This window comes from Phoenix dactylifera, chromosome 11 (genome assembly GCF_009389715.1).
Source record: "Phoenix dactylifera cultivar Barhee BC4 chromosome 11, palm_55x_up_171113_PBpolish2nd_filt_p, whole genome shotgun sequence".
Classification (NCBI taxonomy): domain Eukaryota; kingdom Viridiplantae; phylum Streptophyta; class Magnoliopsida; order Arecales; family Arecaceae; genus Phoenix; species Phoenix dactylifera.
In genome coordinates this window covers 11,600,731-11,622,624 of record NC_052402.1, presented here as the reverse complement: position 1 = coordinate 11,622,624, position 21,894 = coordinate 11,600,731, and the positions used below count along the sequence as shown (strand labels likewise).

Below are 21,894 nucleotides of genomic sequence, written 5' to 3'. Positions count from 1 at the left end.
GGATGCAGTCACTTGACTGCACTGCATCACCTATATGAGGTGACTATATGCAATTATACCATATAAGGGCCAAAAAGGCAGTCCGCCTAGTGTTCTGCAGCCGCATGCCCTGTGACCACTCATGCGGCACGCTTAGCATTCCAAGACACATGTGAGCCCACTTTTATAGAACCTATGAAGCTGAAACATGTTCAAGCTGATGATTAGGTTTTTTGTGGTTTTGACGTAGGCATGATATGAGTATTGATATTATCAATATGTTAGTTATGTTATAGCTATTGCTATTAGGCATAAAGTACTAAATAGTAAAAACTAGTTGCTAGTTTTTATTAATATCGATGTTGTTATTATTTATCCAAAACACATGCTACAATCATTGTTGCTGCTTTCATCATATTTAATGTTCTTGTTTATTTCTTGCAGTTAGAAAATAGTAACTGCATGTACTCCCATATATGTGGCCTACATACCTGCATATACATTGTGTAATCCCTTAACTGCTAGAATAACACAGCAGCCTTTTAACATGCTTTTAATCAAACTCTCATCTTTTGCATCTTATTTTATGACATAATTTGATTGTTGCAGAAGCAATCCATTTACACACATGTTTTATGTTTTTCTTTTCTCGCTTTTAGTGACCTTTTTCTTAAAAATCTTTTAGAGAACCGTTTTGCCTTTTGTTTTTAATTGGCTTATATTTCTTATTCTCTAACTTGACATCGCCACCAAGGAGCTGGAGATCAATTTCAGTCAATTTAATAAGAACATTACTAATCGAGGTTAATGATTTGCTTTTTCTTCTATTTTGCTATTCCATGATTTTTTTTAGGTTTTTATTATTATGTTATATCTATTACGTATATTTGTGCCATATATCTTGGTTAAACATAGTTCTAATTTTACTTACATATTTGTGAATGCTGTATTTTTATTATTATTTTGTTTCCTCGTGCATGGCTCATTCTAGCATATTAGTGTCTAACCGATGCACCATCCACTTCAAAAAAAATATAGTGGCACATTAAAATGGCTGGTAAATAAGGCCAGAATTTTTGTCTAGCGAAGATAGTAGCTATGTTAAAAGCGAAGGAAAAGACGTGAACCTGGTTGGATTAGGAGTGGGTATGAGAGCAGGCACAGGTGCAAAATAGTGGATATTGTAGAAATATTTTTAGTAAAGAATCGCTTGGAAAGCGGATGCAGGTTGCTCATCCTAGGTAGAAGATTCTGGTTATTAAGGGAATTTCATGTGCTCTCATGTTCCTGCAATCTAGGGATTCAGATAGGTGAGAATTTGCATAGGCTTTTATTAGATAAGGGAGATAATATCACCATGCTGCAGGTTTTATCAAATAAAAATTGTTTCAGAAACAGGAGTAGGACTTGAGAGTCGCAGAAATTCTGAAGGCAGACCCCTTTGCACGCATAAGCCAAGACTTTTCATAGTACCTGTTCTTGCAATAGCTTCTTGATTTTTAATAATAATGAGAACAACAGCGACAAAACAATAAGTTGTCCTCATCATCTTTCTTGATTGTTTGTGAGTTATTTTGCCAAATTGACGGTTCGAGTCAATAAAAAGAGGAGATTACCAATTATGTCGAGCAAAGTATAATGAATTTTTTGTAAACCAAAAATTCCAAAGACTAAGTGCGCCCTTTCTTGTTCTATGTTCCATTTTCCCCAAGGATCTTAAGGTTCTATGATGTGACTGTGTATTATAAAAAATATCTTAGATCTTAATTCTCAAAATTTCACACCACCATTGTAGACGAAAATCTAACTAACGAAACATACACTAAAAAGAAGTCGATCCGCTTGAAATAGTTCATAAAAAAAACTGCACCAAGAAACTTTCTTTCTGGCATCCGACGGTTACCTTTGTGGAGCTGAAGCATGGGGCTCTTAAAACGACTGCCGGAGCGGAACCAGGCCAGCTCCAAAGCCCGGTTGCCCTCCAGGGAGCGGGAACCGGGCGTCCGCTGCGACGGCGGGGTCTTGTCCCGGCGCGGGCTGTCGGCGGCGACGTCGAGGGAGAAGTAGTCGGCGGCGGGGATGTCAGCGAAGGAGTCCGCCGGCGAGGTGATCTGGTTGCGGAAGACGGCGTAGGACTCGGTGGGATCGGAGGCGGGGTCGGGATCGGCGGAGAAGAAGGGGTCGAGGGTTTCGTAGAGGAAGCCCGCGCTCTCTTCCATCGCTTCTTTCTCTTTCGAGGCACCCGGTAACGCAGGGGAAGAGAGAGAGAGGAAGAGGAGAAAAGTGCTGCTGGGATTTATGGGTTATTGTTTCGATGGCGGAGATTTTCTTAATTTAATCCGGTTGGATGGGTTCGATGGCGTAGGTTTTAGCCGGACACCGAACCCACGGACCTGTCTTCTAACGACCGGTCTGCGAGCTGCTTCGAGCCGGTCTGGACCTGGCCGGTCTAGAACTCCGGATAAAGCACCCACAAACTTTATTCTATTCATATCCGAATCTACTTAAAATTCTACAATCCAAATATATTCTAAATTTAATTAAAAATTTATTTAAAAATTTTAAATTCATCCCATCCAAAAGTACCTGAACCGGTGTGAACCGCTTCAATTAAATGTAAATCAGTTTGTGCATTCATTGAGGTCTGTATTAAACTACTGATAAGAAAAGGCATCATCATGATGTCCATATCTGGTAGAAAGTATACTTTCCAATGAACTTTGTATACATATAACGAAACTGTGGCATCCTATTTAAAACAAAACATGTAACGATCCTGCTTAAAAAAAACAGGAATTATGGCATTTATGCTTTACATAATGACAGCAGCAGCAGCATCTAGAGTTTAACCGGCATCGTGGTCATCTAGTAGTCATGAGCCAGGGCACCAAAAGGATCCAATTTTTGTACTTTAAATTTGCGACATTTCTTCCCTCTGTCTGCGTTTAATAAATTCTTTAATCCTTGCCCTTTGCGATTGTGCACTCTTTGTTAGTTCCTTGTAATGATATTTTGTATGGAAGAACACTCTGTACCTAGGAGAAACTATTCCATGCACCAGCTGGCCATGCATGCAGCCAATCATCGAGGTGCGCCACTATAGATTCCATCATGTGCTCAATTCAGTGACCTGGTGAGCGTGCATGGCCATGCTGATGCATGCAGTGCAGAAATTTTCTTGTGCCTAAGGCCCTAAGAGCATGGCGAGATATCTTATGTTCCGCTTAATAGCTTATGATTTTCCTGACCTGCTAGTTAATGTCATTCTGCTAATACTTCAAAGCAGAAAGAGGAGACACCTTCCACAATGTAAATAGCAATCCTGATGGGACTAAAAGTCTAACAATAAACTTGTCACTGATATGTGAATATCGTTTTAGCTTACAATTTTTACATGCTCAAGCTGCTGCCGAATGCTGATGCTGGATATGACACTGTACGAGAAAGGGCGGGTTTCTAATTAAATACCAATAATATAACTGATTCATACTCATACATACCGAGTTTTACATATTGCATATTAAGTACTCGTAGAATAGATGAGTGGATTTATTCGAACACGATGATACTTTATGTATCGTACAATTCAACTTGCATTTTCCTAAGAGGCGGCAAAGATGGGAGATGTCACTTAACCTTGATAAGCATCTATAGAATGTGTACAGGGCCGTTACATGATCTCGCACCTCATGCTGTCAAGGCCCCAGAACACCTTAACAAAATCATTCACCTATAATTCAGTTACCAGAAGTGTGTTCTAGGCATTTGGAATCACCAACAACCCATTTGCAATTAGGTTTAGGTGCAGCCTCGGTCAATCACCAAATAAAGCAGACAGAAGCAGATCTTGCACAAATGTTGCTCTAACAGTTGCCTGTTTCAGCTTTTGTTCCCTCTCTTCATGACTCAAGGACAAGTCAAGACTGCCATGTAGAAAAAGACTTGCATTAGACCTAGGATGCATTAAAACTCATGGTAATGCACACAAATGCATCATGCACAGTGTACCAGAAAGAGAGTCCTAAGACTCTTTTTGCAGTCAATGTTCTTTTCAAGTCCAAAATCTAAGAATATGCTTGATGTTCATGCATAATTTTCAGATTATAAAAAGGAACTGGCTGCATCCCCTACTCATCCATGACCAACAAGATGACTCACTAAAGTAATGAAACCAAGAGTTTGACAATCTATCTTGGTCTGTCTAGCTATCATCAATAAGAAAGCACAACATAGTATCAGTAATATATGAGGAAAAGCCACCCCAAAAATCAGGAACAAGCTTGCAGGTTTTATAGTCCTCTTGCATATATACATATATATCTATATATATCCTATAACTCCACCAATGAATTTGCAAGTAAGTTGCATACATTGAACCTGCATATACATGAACCCCAACTGCGCTGTATTTGTCATTTATTGTCCTTGTAGATGCATATAGCTGGCTGTATAGACTAATAATAGTACATTTGTTCCAGTACTTTCTCTTTGAGTAAAAAATCTGTGTCCTGTATGCTGAAATTTATAACCAAAAACAATGGGAAAACAGTAGCCTGGTGGGATGGATGGTCTATTTGCCATCTGAGTAACTGACATGGTTCCAGTAGTCGTGGATCTTTTATCTTCAGTAATAGTAAATCAAAGATAGGAATATATTTCCTAAAATGTATATACAGCTTTAATAGGTTGGAGGTGCGTCTGGTGCAACACACCTCACTTTGTAATCATATATAGATTGGAAAAAATATTACTTGTTCACTGTATGCACGAGTAGCTGGGCCAAGTTGTGGCTCTTGTCTGGGAAATGGATGCATTCAGATCAGCATGCAACACCTGTAGGTGTCACCTAGAAGTCAAATGGTGGAGGGAGGGGATGCTAGGTTTTTGCCTAATTTGGGGTTTCTAAACCATAAGATTGAACAACTAGGCACACAGTGATCCATCCCAATTTATACAAACAAAGCATGAAGATCTCCAACATAAGATATGGCTCCTGAGTAAAAGTCAATTAGGTGAATCGATGACATAAATGGTATGAACTCTTCCTAGAAAACAGGGCCAAAACTTCACATTTAAAGGAAGGGGGAAAAAAAGATACCTGGAGCCGAATCCAAGCATGGTGAACTTCACAATGGAGGGAGCCTAGGGTGGAGAGCGGAGACACACCTCTAGCTTTGAGACTCACCTCTAAAGTTCTCATTATATAGTAGTATCTATTAGACTGGAATTTTCATGTGCATCTTGTGAGAGTTTTAGCAAGTACTAAGACCATAGGATGCAGCCATGTAGTGCCGGTTCTTATTTTAACATCCTACCCATACAGCCGCATATGCAGAGTGGTCTGCTGACTGCACTCTGCTGGGCGACCATGTATGCAGATGTTTGCATAGTGGATATTCAGGCGCCGACATGGACCTAAGCAGCTAAGGCCCTATGCTATTAGCTGCATCTTTCTTTCTCCTCCTCCTCCTCCTCCTCCTCCTCTCTCTCTCTCTCTCTCTCTCACTCACTCACTTTCTTCATCTAATAATTTGTAGATTTCTTTGTTGTATTTGACTTGAAAGGTTTCATTATTTTTTATATTGACATGCTGTAGATTACTAAAATATGCTCTCAAATAAGTGTGAAAGTGTATACTTAATTTTTTCTGAATGTTCACTGATTTCTTTCTATTTTTATCTAGTTTAATAAATATTTATATTTTTAATGTTTTCATAAAATAATAACCATATATGTGCCTGTTATGCAGCAGCATACCACATATGCGCACAATGCAATACCCAGCCACTCACTCACCATGACTGCTTTCCAAAACCTTGTTACTAGGGCATTATGCTGACTAATAGGATATTTGTGTAGGTTGTTTCCCTAGATGCATATACATGCATACTTACATGGTCATACCACCTTAGTTACTTGTCATTACTTTATCCTCTAGTTGCAAAACTTTTTTTTCTAAGCCATAACAACCAACTCAAAGGAACACCTGTAAAAGAGAGAAGTTTCCTATCAATGTTGTTTCATTAAGTAAATTTATCAAGTTAAAACTATCTTTCTATCACATAAAATAGAATTTTCACGACCTAGTACCTGCCTATTGGGCCAACAAGGTCGACGTATGCAGCTGTTCGCATAGTGGATATTCAAATGCCGACATGGACCCAAGCAGCTAAGGCCTTATGCTAATAGCTGCATCTTTCTTTCTCCTCCTCCTCCTCCTCCTCCTCTCTCTCTCTCACTCTTCATCTAATAATTTGTAGATTTTCTTCGTTGTATTTGACTTAAAAGGTTTCATTATTTTTTATATTGACATGCTGTAGATTACTAAAATATGCTCTCAAATAAGTGTGAAAGTGTACACTTAATTCTTTTCTGAATGTTGACCGATTTCTTTCTACTTTATCTAGTTCAATACACATTTATATTTTTTAATGTTTTCATAAAATAATAACCATATATGTGCCTGTTATGCAGCAGCATACCACATAGGCGCACTATGCAATACCCAGCCACTCACTCACCATGACTGCTTTCCAAAACCTTGTTACTAGGGCATTATGCTGACTAATAGGATATTTGTGTAGGTTGTTTCCCTAGATGCATATACATGCATACTTACATGGTGATACCGCCTTAGTTACTTATCATTACTTTATCCTCTAGTTGCAAAACTTTTTTTTCTGTGCCACAACAACCAACTCAAAGGAGCACCTGTAAAAGAGAGAAGTTTCCTATCAATGTTGTTTCATTAAGTAAATTTATCAAGTTAAACTATTTTTTTATCACATAAAATAGAATTTTCATGACCTAGTACCTGCCTAAAATGTCTATGATTCGGTACTAGGCTCGTTAATGATTTTCTGTCTCTTTTTGATAACAAAGCTAGCTTGATCCTAAAGTTTCAAAACCAATTAAATCAGGATAGATTCATGTTGTATAGATGCAGAAGAAAACTACTTGTATTGGGGTCCAACTTCAAATCTATAGCATCTATACCTACACATTCAATGAAAAAAATGGAGTACCAACCAATATTTTCTATATCTATGCTCATTCTGGCCTTCTTTTTTGAGAACAAAATTTGGACAGAAAGCAAACAACCACTAATTTTTTTCTATCACTAGTTTTAGGACTACCAATCTTTAAAGTGAACATTTTCTTTCTACTAGAATAACCGCAACAATATCTTCCTTGCAGAACAAAAGTAATATTCTCGATGAGAAGCATTAGAAAGAAGTGAAATGAATACACCAATAATATTCAACATCAAAGAGAGGAAAAGTTTGAACATTACCTTGATTTCCAAGTCTGCAAAGGTGTTGCTTGTTTTATACAAGCATCATTTGCAGAGGAGATGGAAGATTTTGAAGTTTCTTCAGTTTCAGATGGTGGAAAATTTAGGACAAATGATGAAAGAAATGAATCAGCCGAAGTATTTGATGCACTGTTGTTGCTAGACCGATAGGCCCCATTTCCCAAAAGTAATTGCATATGAGCCTCTCGAAGGTCTCTTCCCAGCATAGAAAGTGTCTGGCTGCTGGGAATAGCAAATCTGCGTAATCGTCGTCGTCTCTGCAAGTGATCCTAGTTAAGGAGAAAAGTGATAATATCTTATTTTATGTTTTAACAATTTACAATTCACTTGCTGCAAGAGTATATCATAGGAATAAACCCAGCACAATTTGTAGAGGAAAAGGATATCTTGAAAAAGTGCCCATGTTGAATTGTTATATGATTTAGCATGTCTCTTGCAACCTTAACAGAGCAGATGGGGCAGACCTGAAACAAGAAGAAAAGGAAAAGACCTACATCATGAACATGAGCTGCAATATTATTGTTCACTGTTACCAATAAAACCCAGTCAGTCAGTTCCATCAGTTTGTGCATATGGTCAATGAGCATTGGTGAGAATATTATTCTTTATGGAGATCAGCATGGATGGACACATCTAAAAACCTGACAAAGAGATAAAAAATCTAATTACAGTATAACTCCCAGCATCATCTAATACTCTGGTAATATTTATTCTGGCCATAGGTCACAAACTTTTCCAAAAATAAAGAAATATTTACTATTAAATTTATATTATCAACAACTATTAAAGTAAAACAATTGTCATCCACAACTACATTCACTTCTATCCCATGTTACCTGGAAAAACAAGAAGAAACAGTCATAAATTTAACACCAAATCCCAAAGCACCAGGTTAACAAGAAAAGCTCAAACCTCTTCCGCAATGAGTATAGTCAGCAGCCTCAGCCAAAAAAAAAAGAAAAGGCGGGCAGGCGGGGCGGGGGGGGGGGGTTGGGGGCAACAATCTTCATTTTCTTCGTTTATGGTGTTCTTGGAATCCAAGATCGAACAAGATAGAAGACTTAAACAGGATATCATCAGGTGAAGAATATTTCTTGAAGAAAATTCTAGCATTCCATTCCCACCATACCTCCCAAATAAGTGCTGATATAGCTGCATCCCAGGCACCATTGCCCTTAAATTTTCATATGTTTCTTTCTTCAAATGGTCGACACAAATCTAATAGAACCTGACCTCCTAAAATAAGAAGTTTCTTGTAGTCGCATACAAATTTTCTTCACAAACTAGTATGCCAAGAAAAGATGAACAACATTCACCAGGCATATGAAACATAAAGCACATTTATCACCTTCTGCTCACTTCCTCTTGATCATATTCTCTTTTTGTATAAATCTTATTTTTTGAGTGCGAACGAACAAAATGCCTTGACTTTGGTTTCCAAATTTGATCAATATAGCCTCCAAGAATATCCTCATTATTAAGAAAACTTTACAAGGCCTGACCGACGGCTAGATCCTGGATCAGGCCTGAAGACCAAGCCCGAAATGAAGCCCGAAGTCGACCAAGATCTAAGTCCAAACTTGGCCCAAAAGGTGGCTACACGACCATTGTAACAACCCAGGACCTCATCCAAAATAGCTAGCTGGAAGATATTATTTGGGTTCCTTATTTCTGTATAAGTACCCAAGATCTACCCAGTGAATAACCGATGTGGGACTAAACATATGCCAGCACGGGTCCTCACATACTCCCCCTATTCAAGTCCTGACGTTCTCGTCAAGCTAAAGGTTCAAAAATATCATAAATACCACGATCGGCCCGTGGTCAGTCCCAATGGATCCATGCTGCAGTGTTTCCTAGTCTACATAGGTTATGGGTCGGGTCCGCTCTGATACCATTTATAACAACCCAGAACCTCACCCAAAATGGCTAGCCGGAAGGTATTATTTGGATTCCTTGATCCTGTATAAGTATCCAAGATCTACTCAGCAAATAACTGATATAAGACTAAATACACGCCCGCACGGATCCTTACATACTCCCCCTGTTCAAGTCTTGACGTCCTTGTCAAGCTAAGGATACTTATAACAACTCAGAATCTCACCCAAAATGGCTAACCGGAAGATATTATTTGAGTTTCTTGATCCTATATAAGTACCCAAGATCTACCCAACGAATAACCGATATAGGACTAAGCACACGTCCGCACGGATCCTCACATACTCCCCCCGTTCAAGCCTTCACGTCCTCATTAGGCTAAGGGTTCAAATTCATTCAAATCTAATTACAAATACCACGATTGGCCCATGGTCAGCCCCAATAGATCCGTAATACAGTGTTCCTAGTGCACATAGGTTATGAGCCGAGTCCACTCTGATACCATTTGTAACAACCCAGGACCTCACCCAAAATGACTAGCCAAAAAGTATTATTTGAATTTCTTGATCTTATATAAGTACCCAAAATCTACCCAGCGAATAACCGATGTGAGACTAAACACACACCCGCACGGGTCTTCACAACCATTGGCTGCACTTGAGGGCCTTATTACATGGAACAAAAATGGTGACATTGTGGCAGCCTACGACATCCTCAACGGTCCAGACGAGAAGAGCAATGAAAATGGAGTTGGAGTTGATCTGACCGGAAAATGGCCATGTGGAACGAGAGACCGCAGTCACCAACAGTGCGGAGGGGATGCCCAGGTGGAGATTAGTAGAACAGAAACTAGAACATGGTTTAGGCTAATAAGGCTAACAATCATTAATCGGGCCAACTCGGGTCGGCCTAGTCTTTTGGCCCAAAAGGGCTAATTCAGGCAGCCTTATTGGATTTTGGTTGGGACCGTGCTTGGGCTCAAGTTTGGAAAAAAAAAATTCTTCAAGCCTAAGCTTGGCACAAATCCCAAAAAAAATCGGGCCAGGCTTGAGCAAGGGTGTCACTTGGCCCGATTCTAACCCTATTTCTTAACTACCACTTCTTCAAATCTCACCAAATACAACCTTAAAAAATGTGAAAGATTCTATAGGTCAATCTATAATTCTTGAGATAGAAATCCAAAACTAATATTCCCATTACCTCTACCCCATGGAGAGGCAACTAAAGCATCTCCATCCGAGCCAAACTAAATAATCTCGGAAATTTAAGAGTCAGCGCACTCTCTCCGATTCAAGTAACCTACCAGAACGATATGAGTTGCCGGTTCCCAACACTGATATCAGTTCGTGCTTGAAAGCATTACCAAATTCAGTATCATTCCTCCAAAACATCCGACTTGAATCCTTCAATCTAAAAGAATCCATTTTCAATCTCAGGTTATCTGTCTGATGCCTCTGATCAGTTCAACGCAACATTCGCCTGAGAATTCATTACTCTCCAGCACAATGTTCCTAATAAATTCATATTAAGCTCCCTAAAATTGCATACGTCCAAACTCCTACATGCCACCATCCAGTCGACCAAATTGTATCCACCCTTTCTCTTTATTCACTCCTTTCTGCAGGAAATTCCTTCTGACTCTGTTTAGTACCCAATATGGTAACCAGTATATTGACATGACCTCAAAACTGTATTTACCAAAGTAGGCCTTCCATCCAAAGATAAAAAATCTGCCTCTCCTTGCTGACAGACTCTCTCGACCTTCGTTATGAAGGAATACTGATCTTCTTTTCTGAAATCACAATCCTTCAAAGGCAGACCCAAATATTAAATGGAGAATTTTCTCAACCTTACAATTCAATAGACTCACACAATACTATGAATCACCCAGAACTATAAGAGAGCTTTTGTGAAAATTGATTTTTAAAGCCAACGAATGTTGGCTCAGTTGGTTGGCACCTCTCCCCTAAGGGCTTGCCCTTGGAGGAGGTCCAGGATTCAAATCCTAGGTATTGCTTGAAAATTTTTAAAGAATATATATTTAAAACTGAAAGTCCTTTAAAATAGTGAAATACCCAATTTAAACTCTGACATGATTCTAATCTGCCTTGCAGAAAAAATGTGAATCTTTGGCAAACTGTAGATTAATCAGTCGTGTCTCAAACTGAATTAGCCCTCAAACCTGAAAAAAGCCCTAAATCCCATTGCAGGTCATTCCGCTCAAAACCATCAAAGCATCAACCATTAAAAAAAATAAAAGAGGAGATAAGGAATGCCTGTCTCTTAATCCCTTGCCACATTTAATTTTACACGAGTTCTCCAATCTAAATTAACCAGTTCAGCTAATTTCCAGTGAAAGTAAATTCTTTATTCATCCTATCCACTTATTGCCAAACTCTCAGTCTTATTACCTTCAACAAATAATCCCAATCAACACTGTCATAAAACTTCTCAAACTTGAATGGTAATCCTACCTCTTTGTTCTTCTTGAACTAGTACCCATTTAATGAGCACAAGCCATGCAATACAGAATCATTCTGTTTCTAAGAAAGTATATTGGGAACCGTCAATCAGATCCCCAACGACACTTCACAATTTGTTAACAAGAACTTTAGTTGCAATCTTGTGTAAGTCTTGTTAAACAAACTAATAGGTCTGAAGTCTTCTGCTCTTTATGCATCTTCCACTTCTATATGTACAATGATGAAAGGCAGGTTACAAACACTTAAGCAGTTGACGTTTGGTACAGTTGAATAAATACCGAATTTATTTAACATCCAAATCCGCGTGAGTTATTGGCCCCATTTATATAACAAAAAGTTGAATGCTCTTTGGTTTGTGACAAATTTTAGTGCTCAGAATTGCAAGGGAAGTTCAAAGCAATATGCTTGTTAATGACTTTCTATAAAGGGGAAGCTTTGTGTACATCTGGACCATCTCATGTTCAGTACCCTTCATGTCAAGCAAGAGCCACAGGAGTTAATTTAGATTTTTTATTATATTGGATTCATTTATTTATAGAAGTAGTATATACTGCAATTATCTGTTATGCTCATCTTTTGGTCCATTATTTGTTAAACTATATTTGTATAGCTGATGAGCGCAAAACATTGATAATTAACAGAAGTTTAAACAATTTAACCCAATCAATATGTAATTAACCATGACTTGAAGATGCCAATATAAACATGTTATTTGCAATCACAGCAATCATTTAACGGAAATCCAGTGCACATCCATAAATCCCTAAAAGGACTTGAATACTGGAAAAAAGAAATAATTTTGAGGTGATTGAAGAATAGTTTCATAACAAACTACATCCTTTCAAAATTATGATATGTATCAATAACGATACGTTGGATTTCATAATATCTAATGAGCATCTTTTCAAGCTTCATTATACATTTCTAAGCCCCTATACTGATGTCTGAGAGTTTAATGCTGGCAGATAACCTCATGGATGGCATAAGTAGATCAAAATGATAAGATTTGTCTAGTCAAGATTGCAACTTCAGATGCATTATGCGACAAGGGGCTTGTGAGATACTAGAATATACCTATCTGTGTTTACCAACGGTGCCAACGATCCATCTAAGCACAAACTTCATCTTATGAAAAGAAAACAATTTCTTTCAATGTAAGCGTCATCCCATGGTCAAGTGCTTCTTGCATTGCATAAAAATAACCTTTCCACCTAGCATTATTACCAGGACTTGCTCCTGACACTAGACAACAATAAAATGAATGACAATTGTTGGGAGATCTTTTCCAGCTGACAATACGTGTCTATATTTACAATAACAACCACCATACCATGCCATGAATAGGGAGCGGTAAAGGGCATATCTCAGCCGGCAGACAACAAAACTGTTAGATGGATTTCACATTCAGGATTGTTGTCCAACATGAAACTGATACATGTTGGTTTATTACCTCCACATTCTACCAAGAAAATACCGTGACACATTTACAGCACTAAAATAATCGTTTTTGCATGGGTTTGGCTTTAAGCCTTTAATAATCAAACAAGAAAGGAAGTAGGCAAAAGAATAAAAGCAAAAAAGATTGTTCTGTGGTCAGTGACCCAAACAACCAAGTTTTCTTTTCTTTTCTTTTCCCTTGTCTGAAAAACGTGCGACTAATTATGGTCGCTAACAACCACCAACACGAAGCTAATTTATCCAAAACGAAGAACAAATAAATCGACCAAAGATAAGGGTTTTGATTCTCACAGCGGCTTTAGACTCAAAAGCATGCTCGTCTTCGAGGTGGGAACATAGCGACGTGATGTCGTGATCCTCGTAGCAGTACGGGCAGGGAAAATCCAAGCGGACCTCCTCTTCCATCTCGACGTCATCGATGCCCAGCCGATCTGTCCACCCAACTTTCCAATTTTAAAATTGAAAAATAATCTAACAGCAATTCCAATGAACAAGAACAACGCCGGATCCAAGAAACCACTGTTACGAAAAAAGAAAAACAAAACAGGAAACAAAGGAACAAACTACGAGGCAAAGACCTGATTGGGGGTTTTGGGGCTGCTGAAGCAAGTAATGCCTCTTGGCGGCTGCGAGACGGGAGATCCATAGATCGGAATCCATCGATCGGAGGCCGAAGAAGATAGGATTGCAGGGCTACCGGCTCCCAAATCCACCCCAAAGGAAGGGTTTCTTCCCCCCGATTTTCTCCTCTCTCCGTCTTCTAATCCAGATTTTTAACCTAAATTCCTCGAATTCGATGGATTTCCGATCGACCCGAGACAAATTTTTCTTGCAACGGAGAGGGAGAAGTGAGAGGGGGGCGACAGAGGGCGAGGAAGAGGAAAAGAAGATGAAAAGTGGATTTTTTTTATTGGTTTCCATTCGTGACCATGTCCGATAGCTGACGTGGCAACCAAGAGGCGGTGTGCGCTAGGGCATCCTTTTGTCGATGTTAAAGAAAAAAGAGATCAAGCGCCACGCTTGCTGTGGAGGGCCAATCAAGAACTGACACGTTCTCTATTCTCATTTTATTATTCATGGGTTTCCCTTTCCCGGTGGGCGGAAACATGATAAGCTCACCGAGTCACGTCCTGTTTGAGAGGATCAGGGGCATTGTACCTGACAGTCTCTTTTTTTCTTTTTCTTATCCCCAACCAGAGGTCCAAAGCATATTAGCCAGATTGCAAGGGTCCGAGTGGGTCCAACTAGATTGTTGCATTTAATTTCGCTGACCCACGGCATCCTAATTAGCTTGCAAATGAAGCCTAAGAAAATTAATAAATACAGATATTACATATAAATATATGTATATATATATAGATATAGATAAATTAAAGATGGACCGTAAAGGGGGCACCTATTGCTATTGATTCCAAAATGGGTGATAGAGTATCTAAATTAAAGGCATTTTATAAATATTTAAAAATTAAAAATTATATGATAAAGCATCTATATGATTTTTAATTTTTAAATATTTATAAAATGCCTTCCATTTAGATGCTCTATCATCCATTTTGGAATCAATAGCAATCAGTGCCCCCCTTTAAGTCCAGTCCATCTTTAATTTATAATATATATATATATATATATATATATATATATATATATATGTGTGTGTGTGTGTTTTAGGTGGGTTTTCCGAATTTAGTCTCACATCGACCGTTCAGTGGAAAGGTCTGTGCCATAAATGGGGGGCTCAATAACCCTTTCCTCAGGAGGCGCCTTTTGTGGGGCAAAACCGTGAGGCGCCGTGAGGAGGGCTCCGGGTACGCTCGACCCCCAAATCGGACCCAAAGCGGACAATACCTTCTGAGGGACACTTTCTCTTCCGCTGCTCGGATCGGTGGGGACTGTGCTGGTGACGGGGTGCAAATCCCGCATCAGATGGCGCTAGAAGGAGGGCCTCGGCCCTCCGCCTATCTAGTAAGGAGCCGACCCGAGCACAGGACCTTCTCGCTGGGGGGGCTGTGTTACGGGGGGTTCCCCGAATTTAGTCCCACATCGACCGTTCAGCGGAAAGATCTGTGCCATAAATGGGGGGCTCAATAACCCTTTTCTCAGGAAGCACCTTTTGTGGGGCAAAACCATGAGGCGCCGTGAGGAGGGCTCCGGGTACGCTCGACTTCCAAATCGAACCCAAAGCGGACAATACCTTCTGAGGGACACTTTCTCTTCCGCTGCTCGGATCGGTGGGGACCGTGCTGGTGACGGGGTGCAAATCCCGCATCAATATATATGTAATATCTGTATTTATTAATTTTCTTAGGTTTCATTTGCAAGCTAAATTAATTATAAATGTGTGGGGCTATGTTGTTACCTTTCCACCTTGATGGGTCACAATGGACCAAACAACCTTTAAAATCCTTTACTAAACCCTCATAATAATAGTATTACTATAAAAGGCCATGGCGTCATCAAGATTGATTAATATAATGAGGAACTCTTACATAATTAATGATTAAGTGAATTTTAAAAATAGTGAGTGAAGCGACTTGATTAAAATCTATAATGTTTTCCTTTCTATTTTAATTATTTCTACAAAAGCCAGCATGAAATAATTTGCTTGTCGAGGCGCGGGGCCGAATAAAATAAATAAATGAGTATTAATTTATTTTTTAAACAGGACTATAAGTGGGGTAGGTATGGGTCAGGAATTTTTTCAACCCAACCCAGCGAGAACCATTCCGCTCTGCGTCCATCATGAACCCATTCCGGGCAGTAAGGTGCATGAAGTGTGTCCGGAGACGATAAAAAACGGATATCTTGGAAAGAGAGGGGCTAACTTGCATTTATTTATGAAGTCCGGGATTCGTTGCGTTCAGACTGGTTCACCGGGTTAGGGTTTTTATCTGTCCCTCTATTCTACGGTTCGGGCATGGCGACTGCTCAGCAGCAGGGAGGAGGAGGAGCCAAGAGGAAGCCGGTGTTTACGAAGGTGGACCAGCTGAAGCCGGGGACGAGCGGCCATACCCTCACGGCCAAGGTGTTGAGTTCCAAGATGGTGCTCGACAAGGGCCGCACCGACTCCGCCCAACTCCGCCCCACTAGGATCGCCGAATGCCTCGTCGGTGACGAGACCGGCACCATCGTCTTCACTGCCCGCAGCGACCAGGGTTCGCCTCCGCTCTCTCTCTCTCTCTCTCTCTCTCTCTCTCTCTCTCTCTCTCTTTCTGTCGTTGATCGAGAAACCCTAATCTAAATGGCTGTTCGTCCGAATACATGTTGGAGATTTCTGTATCGGGAACTCTCTCTCTCTCTCTCTCTCTCTCTCTCCTGCATTTGTTTCATAGAAATGATCGCATAGGGTTCCGAGATCAACGGGCTTTCTTATTTGTCCAGTTACAAAATCGATTTTTTTACCTGTTTGACCTTTTTCTTTCCATAGATTCAAGAAATTCTTTTTCGTCTCCAAGTTTTAATCCAAAATGTGATTTTAACTAAATTTCATTGGTAAAATACCTTTCTGGAAGTGCTTCTAACCTGGCATTATACTGTAGACTACAAAATCTTAACCTTCTCTTCTTTTTTTTTTTCTGGTTTTGGATGTTTGCTCCTTGGATCTCATATCATATATTCCCCCTTGGATCTCATATTATCCAGTTCTTAGCTTATAGCACTTTAGTATAGTTTGTCTCTGTTATTTTGTCAGTTTGCTTAAAATTGCTGAATACTTGGCAATATTACCGAACATATATGTATGTCTTGCATCTATCACTTAGTTTGAGTGCAGTGCCAACAAAAAGTTCGGGCGTCCCACAGCCTCCACTTGAATCTTGACAGATTCATGTGGACAGTCAGGTCCCTATCTTGGGTTCCAATACCAAGCTTTTCAGCAAGAGCAGCCCACCACTACATGGTTTTTGAATTGGATCAAAATGGTTCTTGCGGTTTACTAACCTGTTAGCATCACTAACCTTTACTCAGAAAAATAATAATAATAATAATTCTTCAACTTTTCTTTTTATCCTTTCTCCTCCATAGCGTAATGACTCCTCTATTTGACATCTGCCTTTTCTACCTGACTGGAATTCTACACCAACTGAATGAGGCTAGTGCTGCCATATTTCCAGCCAACGAGATCCTTCTCATCCCTTGCCTCAGTGTATTGGAGCTTTCTGGACACTGTTTTGGTTAAGATTTTACCTACTGGACCACATGGTATGGATGTTCTGTCGATTTAGCACCTTTGTCCTGTGTCAGTATGGTGGCGTACCATGCCATGTCACAGCATATTGGTAAGGAAATAGTATGAGACCCGGTACCAAGATGTAAAACGTTTGTTATAGTTCAATGTCAAAGACGGATGAATATGAGAGAGTCTGGGATGGAGCTTTGAAGAGATAGGTAGCCTATGGAGTGGGGTGCATAGCAATGTAGCCTTTCAAAATAATTGCCATTATCTTGAAAAAAGGGCTAATGATAGTGTTCAGTCCATCCACTTAGAATAATATGTAGGTGCTGAAAAAAGAGAGATTGCCATGTCATTGAACTCGAAAATAGGGATATGATCATATGAATTCTTGAAGATAATGATTTCTGAACATGTTTTGTGTTTTGGCCCCTGCTAGGACGAAATACTTTTGGCTTTTTTTAATCAGACATTTTAAGTTGAATCTGTCTGAAACTAGAAAATGTTTTTTTTAAAAAAAAATAAATGACAAGTACTTATAGAAAAACTAGTGTTCAAAAAGTGGCTATAGTATAAGGGTAGCTTGGTCACTGGATAGTGCGTATATGGTATGTAGGGTGCAAATGCAGTTTGTATTTTTAAATGTAAATACTAAATAATTAAAATTAGAATTTAATCAGTAAAATTCAGAAAAATAACAAAAATTAAATATACCCAGTGGCATTTATTCGAATGCAAATTCTAACGTGGTATTACATGGTAACTTAATAAAATGACAATATTATGAATTGTCCTTTAATCTATAAATCTTGCTTAAAGTTCCATTAGATTAATGGAATTTCAAGTAACAGATCCACAAATTATCTTCATTCATTAATGAAGTCAAGATATAAACAATAAAATATAAATTGCAATAAAGCATTGTTAGGAGCCCATAAGAAAGTTTAGACTTTAAAGTACATACTTTATAAACAAAAGTGACAAAACATAGGTCTAGAACAAAGTTTAAACTTTGAAGTATATACTATATAAATAAAAGTGATAAGACCAAAGTTCATCATTTCGGTACCAGATTTCGTACCAATACCATCCTATTATAGTATTGGTACACGGTAGAATACAAGATAGCAAGGTGTACCGCATGTTGGTATGATACAAGAGTTTGTACTGGTTCAATACCGGTATGGTACGGTACAATACCGGCCGGTATGGCAAACTTTTTGATAGGACATATTATACTTGAGGCAAATGGGTGCACATGTGGCATTCGCGTGCATATGCAGCCTCATGTGCAGCTGTCAAGGCATAAGCAGCCAGCTTATGTAACCCAAGACATAAAGAGACCCCTATATGGTGTGGTCCAGGTGCTGCCTCCACATATTGGTTGCATAAACTACCTTTAGAATAGTGAAAAAAAGAATATGATTGTGAATTGCAAGAATACAAGATATCATAGTATGATGAATTGGAATAGTTGCACATATTCGACCAACCTAACGTACTTGTAGTTGGTAGATGGATATGTCGGGATGTGTATGTCCTAGAAAAACATAACAAAGTCCCTAACTGGAAAATATCTAAAAGTTTATTTCACCTCAGTTGCATAACCGTCGCCCGTCTCTTTTCAGTTCATCGAATATCTGAAACATTTTCAGCAAACCATTTAAGCTTAGACTCTTTAGGTCTCAAGTTACTAAACAATTATTTAGTAATATGTTGGCCAAAATATGAGTTTGTTGTGCTTTGCAATCATACCATTGTTTATTCAAATGGGTGTTGTTGCTAGGAGATGTGAGGCAGTGGGAACTTCAAAACAGATGATGCAATTGGACTAATGTGCGGTGTTCAGGACTCTATTTGGGTCCAAAGCTTTCCTTGGAAAATCATTTATCTTTTAGCTTGTGATCAAGGGAGTCCTTACAGGACAACCTCCCGGAGTTTCAATATGTACTTCATGCAATGCTAGAAGTCAAAGATAGTATACAGCCTTTTTGTGCAAAATTAGTTACCCACTTAAGTGTTGGGAAAGTCTTGGGAGTCTATGGCATGTTGTGGGTCAGATCAGTTGTCATGGTCTCTGGTTAAATAGGGCTGTATGAATGGGACGAAGTTGGACATTTTCCTTGGTTTGGTCAGCCATCTGGAAGGAGAGATGCAATTGAGTCTTGGAGATTAGAGTTTGGAGATTCTGTTATTCATCCTTAGATGATTTTTAGGGACATTGAAATTCATTCTTGTAGTTTTTCTGGCAGGTGCTTTATCTGTAGGTGTGACCTTGATGTGTGGCAGGATAATGAGATCTATTGCTTAACTGAGTTATTTGTTAAGTGCTTAATCATCAGTAAGACAAATCATGCACTTTTAGTTTTCAACATTTTATTGAATGCCTCTTAGTTGACTTCCAGAAATGACATGTTCGTTAACGCAAATTGTATAGTTATTGTATTCCTAAGGGCTTTGAAAATTTTAATTAATGCCAGAACTCGAGATTCTGATACTGATACCGATAGGATATGCAGAAGAATTTGGTTATATGTTTGTGCGTCATCTGATTAAGCTAGGTTTTATCTGATAAACCTTGCTATCTGCATATGCTGTTGGTTATAACTATATCAGCTTAACTAATCCCAGAAGTTTGTGGGTCTTCTGATAAATCTAGGTTTCATGATATAGTGGGTTATCTGATGCAGTTTGCTGAAGGGTTTTATCTTTTGACAGTTGACTTGATGAAACCGGGCACCACTGTCATCCTCCGCAATGCAAAGATTGATATGTTCAAGGGCTCAATGAGGCTGGCTGTTGACAAATGGGGTCGCATTGAGGTTACTGAGTCTGCTAATTTTACAGTAAGAGAGGACAACAACTTATCTCTTGTGGAGTATGAGCTCGTAAATGTCGTGGCAGAGTGAACATGATCTCCTATCATATAATTTCATTCGATGGACTGAAGAAGGCTTTGACTTCGACAGCCTTGTGGGTAGTTTCATCCTCAACTCCCTGATCGAAGATTTGTATGTATGAGGTTTTATGAGAAGAGCATTTTGAGGTTGTTATACAAAATCCCACTGAAGCTAGTGTGATTTTGTTCTTGTCAACAATTCTGCCCATTGGCTAGGGTTATTCGCTGCATCCATGTGACTTATCCATTGGCTGTAAATTGTTCGCACAAGTTATTTTCTCTGGTGCACGTAGAGATGCTCAACTGAAAAATTGAAGAATCTAATTGTGGAAAGACAATCTGTTGATTTATCCAATTTCTGCTTTAATTCTTGCCAATATCTGTTTTACTGCTAGAAGCATGATTTGTCAAATAGCTACCTGCTCATATAGCACGCTTTATGCTTCATTCCCCATGCCATTGGAAACTTGATTGTTGTGTATCTGTAAATCTAAAACCATCTGTATTCTGGCCTCTTCCGCATATGCACAGTTGAACCTAAATTTCTTGGCAGACAAACGATCCTGGTGAAGGATGCTCGTCCTCCCATTTTATCCCTGCCCCAGGAAACTGAGTAGAGACTCCGTTCTAAAGCACAAATTTGCTTTGTTCTCTCTCAAGGCATTTTGTCGATTTGCAAGGGATATGGGAAAAGGATTAGTTTCATTTCCTCATATTTAATGTTGATCCATACAATTAAGCTACATGATATGTATCTGTACATGCCTGCTTTTATGTGTAGAATATACGAGTTCTATGTTCAGAGAATAGCATCTTTCTTTGTCTGGCCTGCACGTTAGCCTCCTATTTCTCGTGGTCTGGAGCCTAGGGTAGATATCCAAAGGTTTGTAATTGCAGGAACCTATGTTAATGACATCTTGATATATAGCATTATATACAAATGTGAGCTTGGCCAATGTGATGCCTGGAATGCAGTTGCATCGCAAAAATTTACAGGTTTTTATTGCGCAAGGAGAACGAGTTGTTGTAAGTTGAACAGTGCAAATTGAAAGCCGCATCCTTTCATTGTGCTTGCTTTTGCTTTAAAGTTGTGCAGGTGATTACTTGACTGTGGAGTGTGGATATCACATATGTGAATAACCATTCTGTGCGATATCCAGCAGATGGCACCATAATAAGCTGACGCAATGTTCGGATCTGGTCTCCCCAATGTCCAAAGGGTCATATGGATTCAACTATTCCTCTTTCGCTCTTCTAATGCGCTGGTTGGCAAAATAACCTCTCTCTCTCTCTCTCTCTATATATATAATATTTTATTTATACTATACTTTATTAATTTAATATTTTAAAATATAATATTATGTTATATTTTTTAACTATGTTTTTAATTATGGCTGAAGCTTAAATTTGAGCTCGAGTATAGTTCCATTGATATACGAGTTAAAGTTGATCTTGAATATTATTATACACACACACATATACATGCGTGTGCTTGCAAGGGGGTCTAGTTCAGGTCAGCATATTATAGTAACTTAGGCCTCCAATAGTGCAACAAAACAAAAGATAGGAAAGAAAGGAACAAATATGGTGCTCTTAGAATCTGGGAGCATTATGCCTATATTATCGCACGGGTTTTATTAGAATCTCCATCATGCACAAGAGGGGAAAAGGGCAAGTTTGGATGCCCAAACAGCTTCCGTGTCATCTTCAACAC

The 21,894-nt window shown here is 39.0% G+C and overlaps 3 protein-coding genes across 5 annotated transcripts in view; 1 reads left to right on the top strand and 2 right to left on the bottom strand.

The window, feature by feature from the left end:
• Positions 1-3,241, bottom strand: part of LOC103713199 (terminal nucleotidyltransferase 4B) — a 31,814-nt gene extending 28,573 nt beyond the window's left edge. For all 3 annotated transcript variants that reach the window (XM_039131608.1, XM_008800028.4, XM_008800029.4), the window contains exon 1: positions 1,883-3,241. In XM_039131608.1, the coding sequence (XP_038987536.1) occupies positions 1,883-2,198 (316 nt within the window). In that variant the 5' untranslated portion in view covers positions 2,199-3,241. The remainder of the gene's footprint in view (positions 1-1,882) is intronic.
• A 175-nt stretch (positions 3,242-3,416) lies between these two features.
• LOC103713198 (protein DEHYDRATION-INDUCED 19-like) lies at positions 3,417-14,012 on the bottom strand. The gene is made up of 5 exons (XM_008800027.4): positions 13,692-14,012; positions 13,405-13,544; positions 7,681-7,758; positions 7,274-7,557; positions 3,417-3,902 (listed from the first exon to the last, which is right to left on the bottom strand). Exons 1-5 carry the CDS (start codon positions 13,771-13,773, stop codon positions 3,794-3,796), a joined length of 693 nt encoding a protein of 230 aa, XP_008798249.2. The 5' UTR covers positions 13,774-14,012; the 3' UTR covers positions 3,417-3,793.
• A 1,930-nt stretch (positions 14,013-15,942) lies between these two features.
• LOC103713201 (uncharacterized protein At4g28440-like) lies at positions 15,943-20,557 on the top strand. Its single transcript, XM_008800031.3, has 2 exons — positions 15,943-16,265; positions 20,000-20,557. Exons 1-2 carry the CDS (start codon positions 16,028-16,030, stop codon positions 20,188-20,190), a joined length of 429 nt encoding a protein of 142 aa, XP_008798253.2. The 5' UTR covers positions 15,943-16,027; the 3' UTR covers positions 20,191-20,557.
• The last annotated feature ends 1,337 nt before the right edge of the window (positions 20,558-21,894 follow it).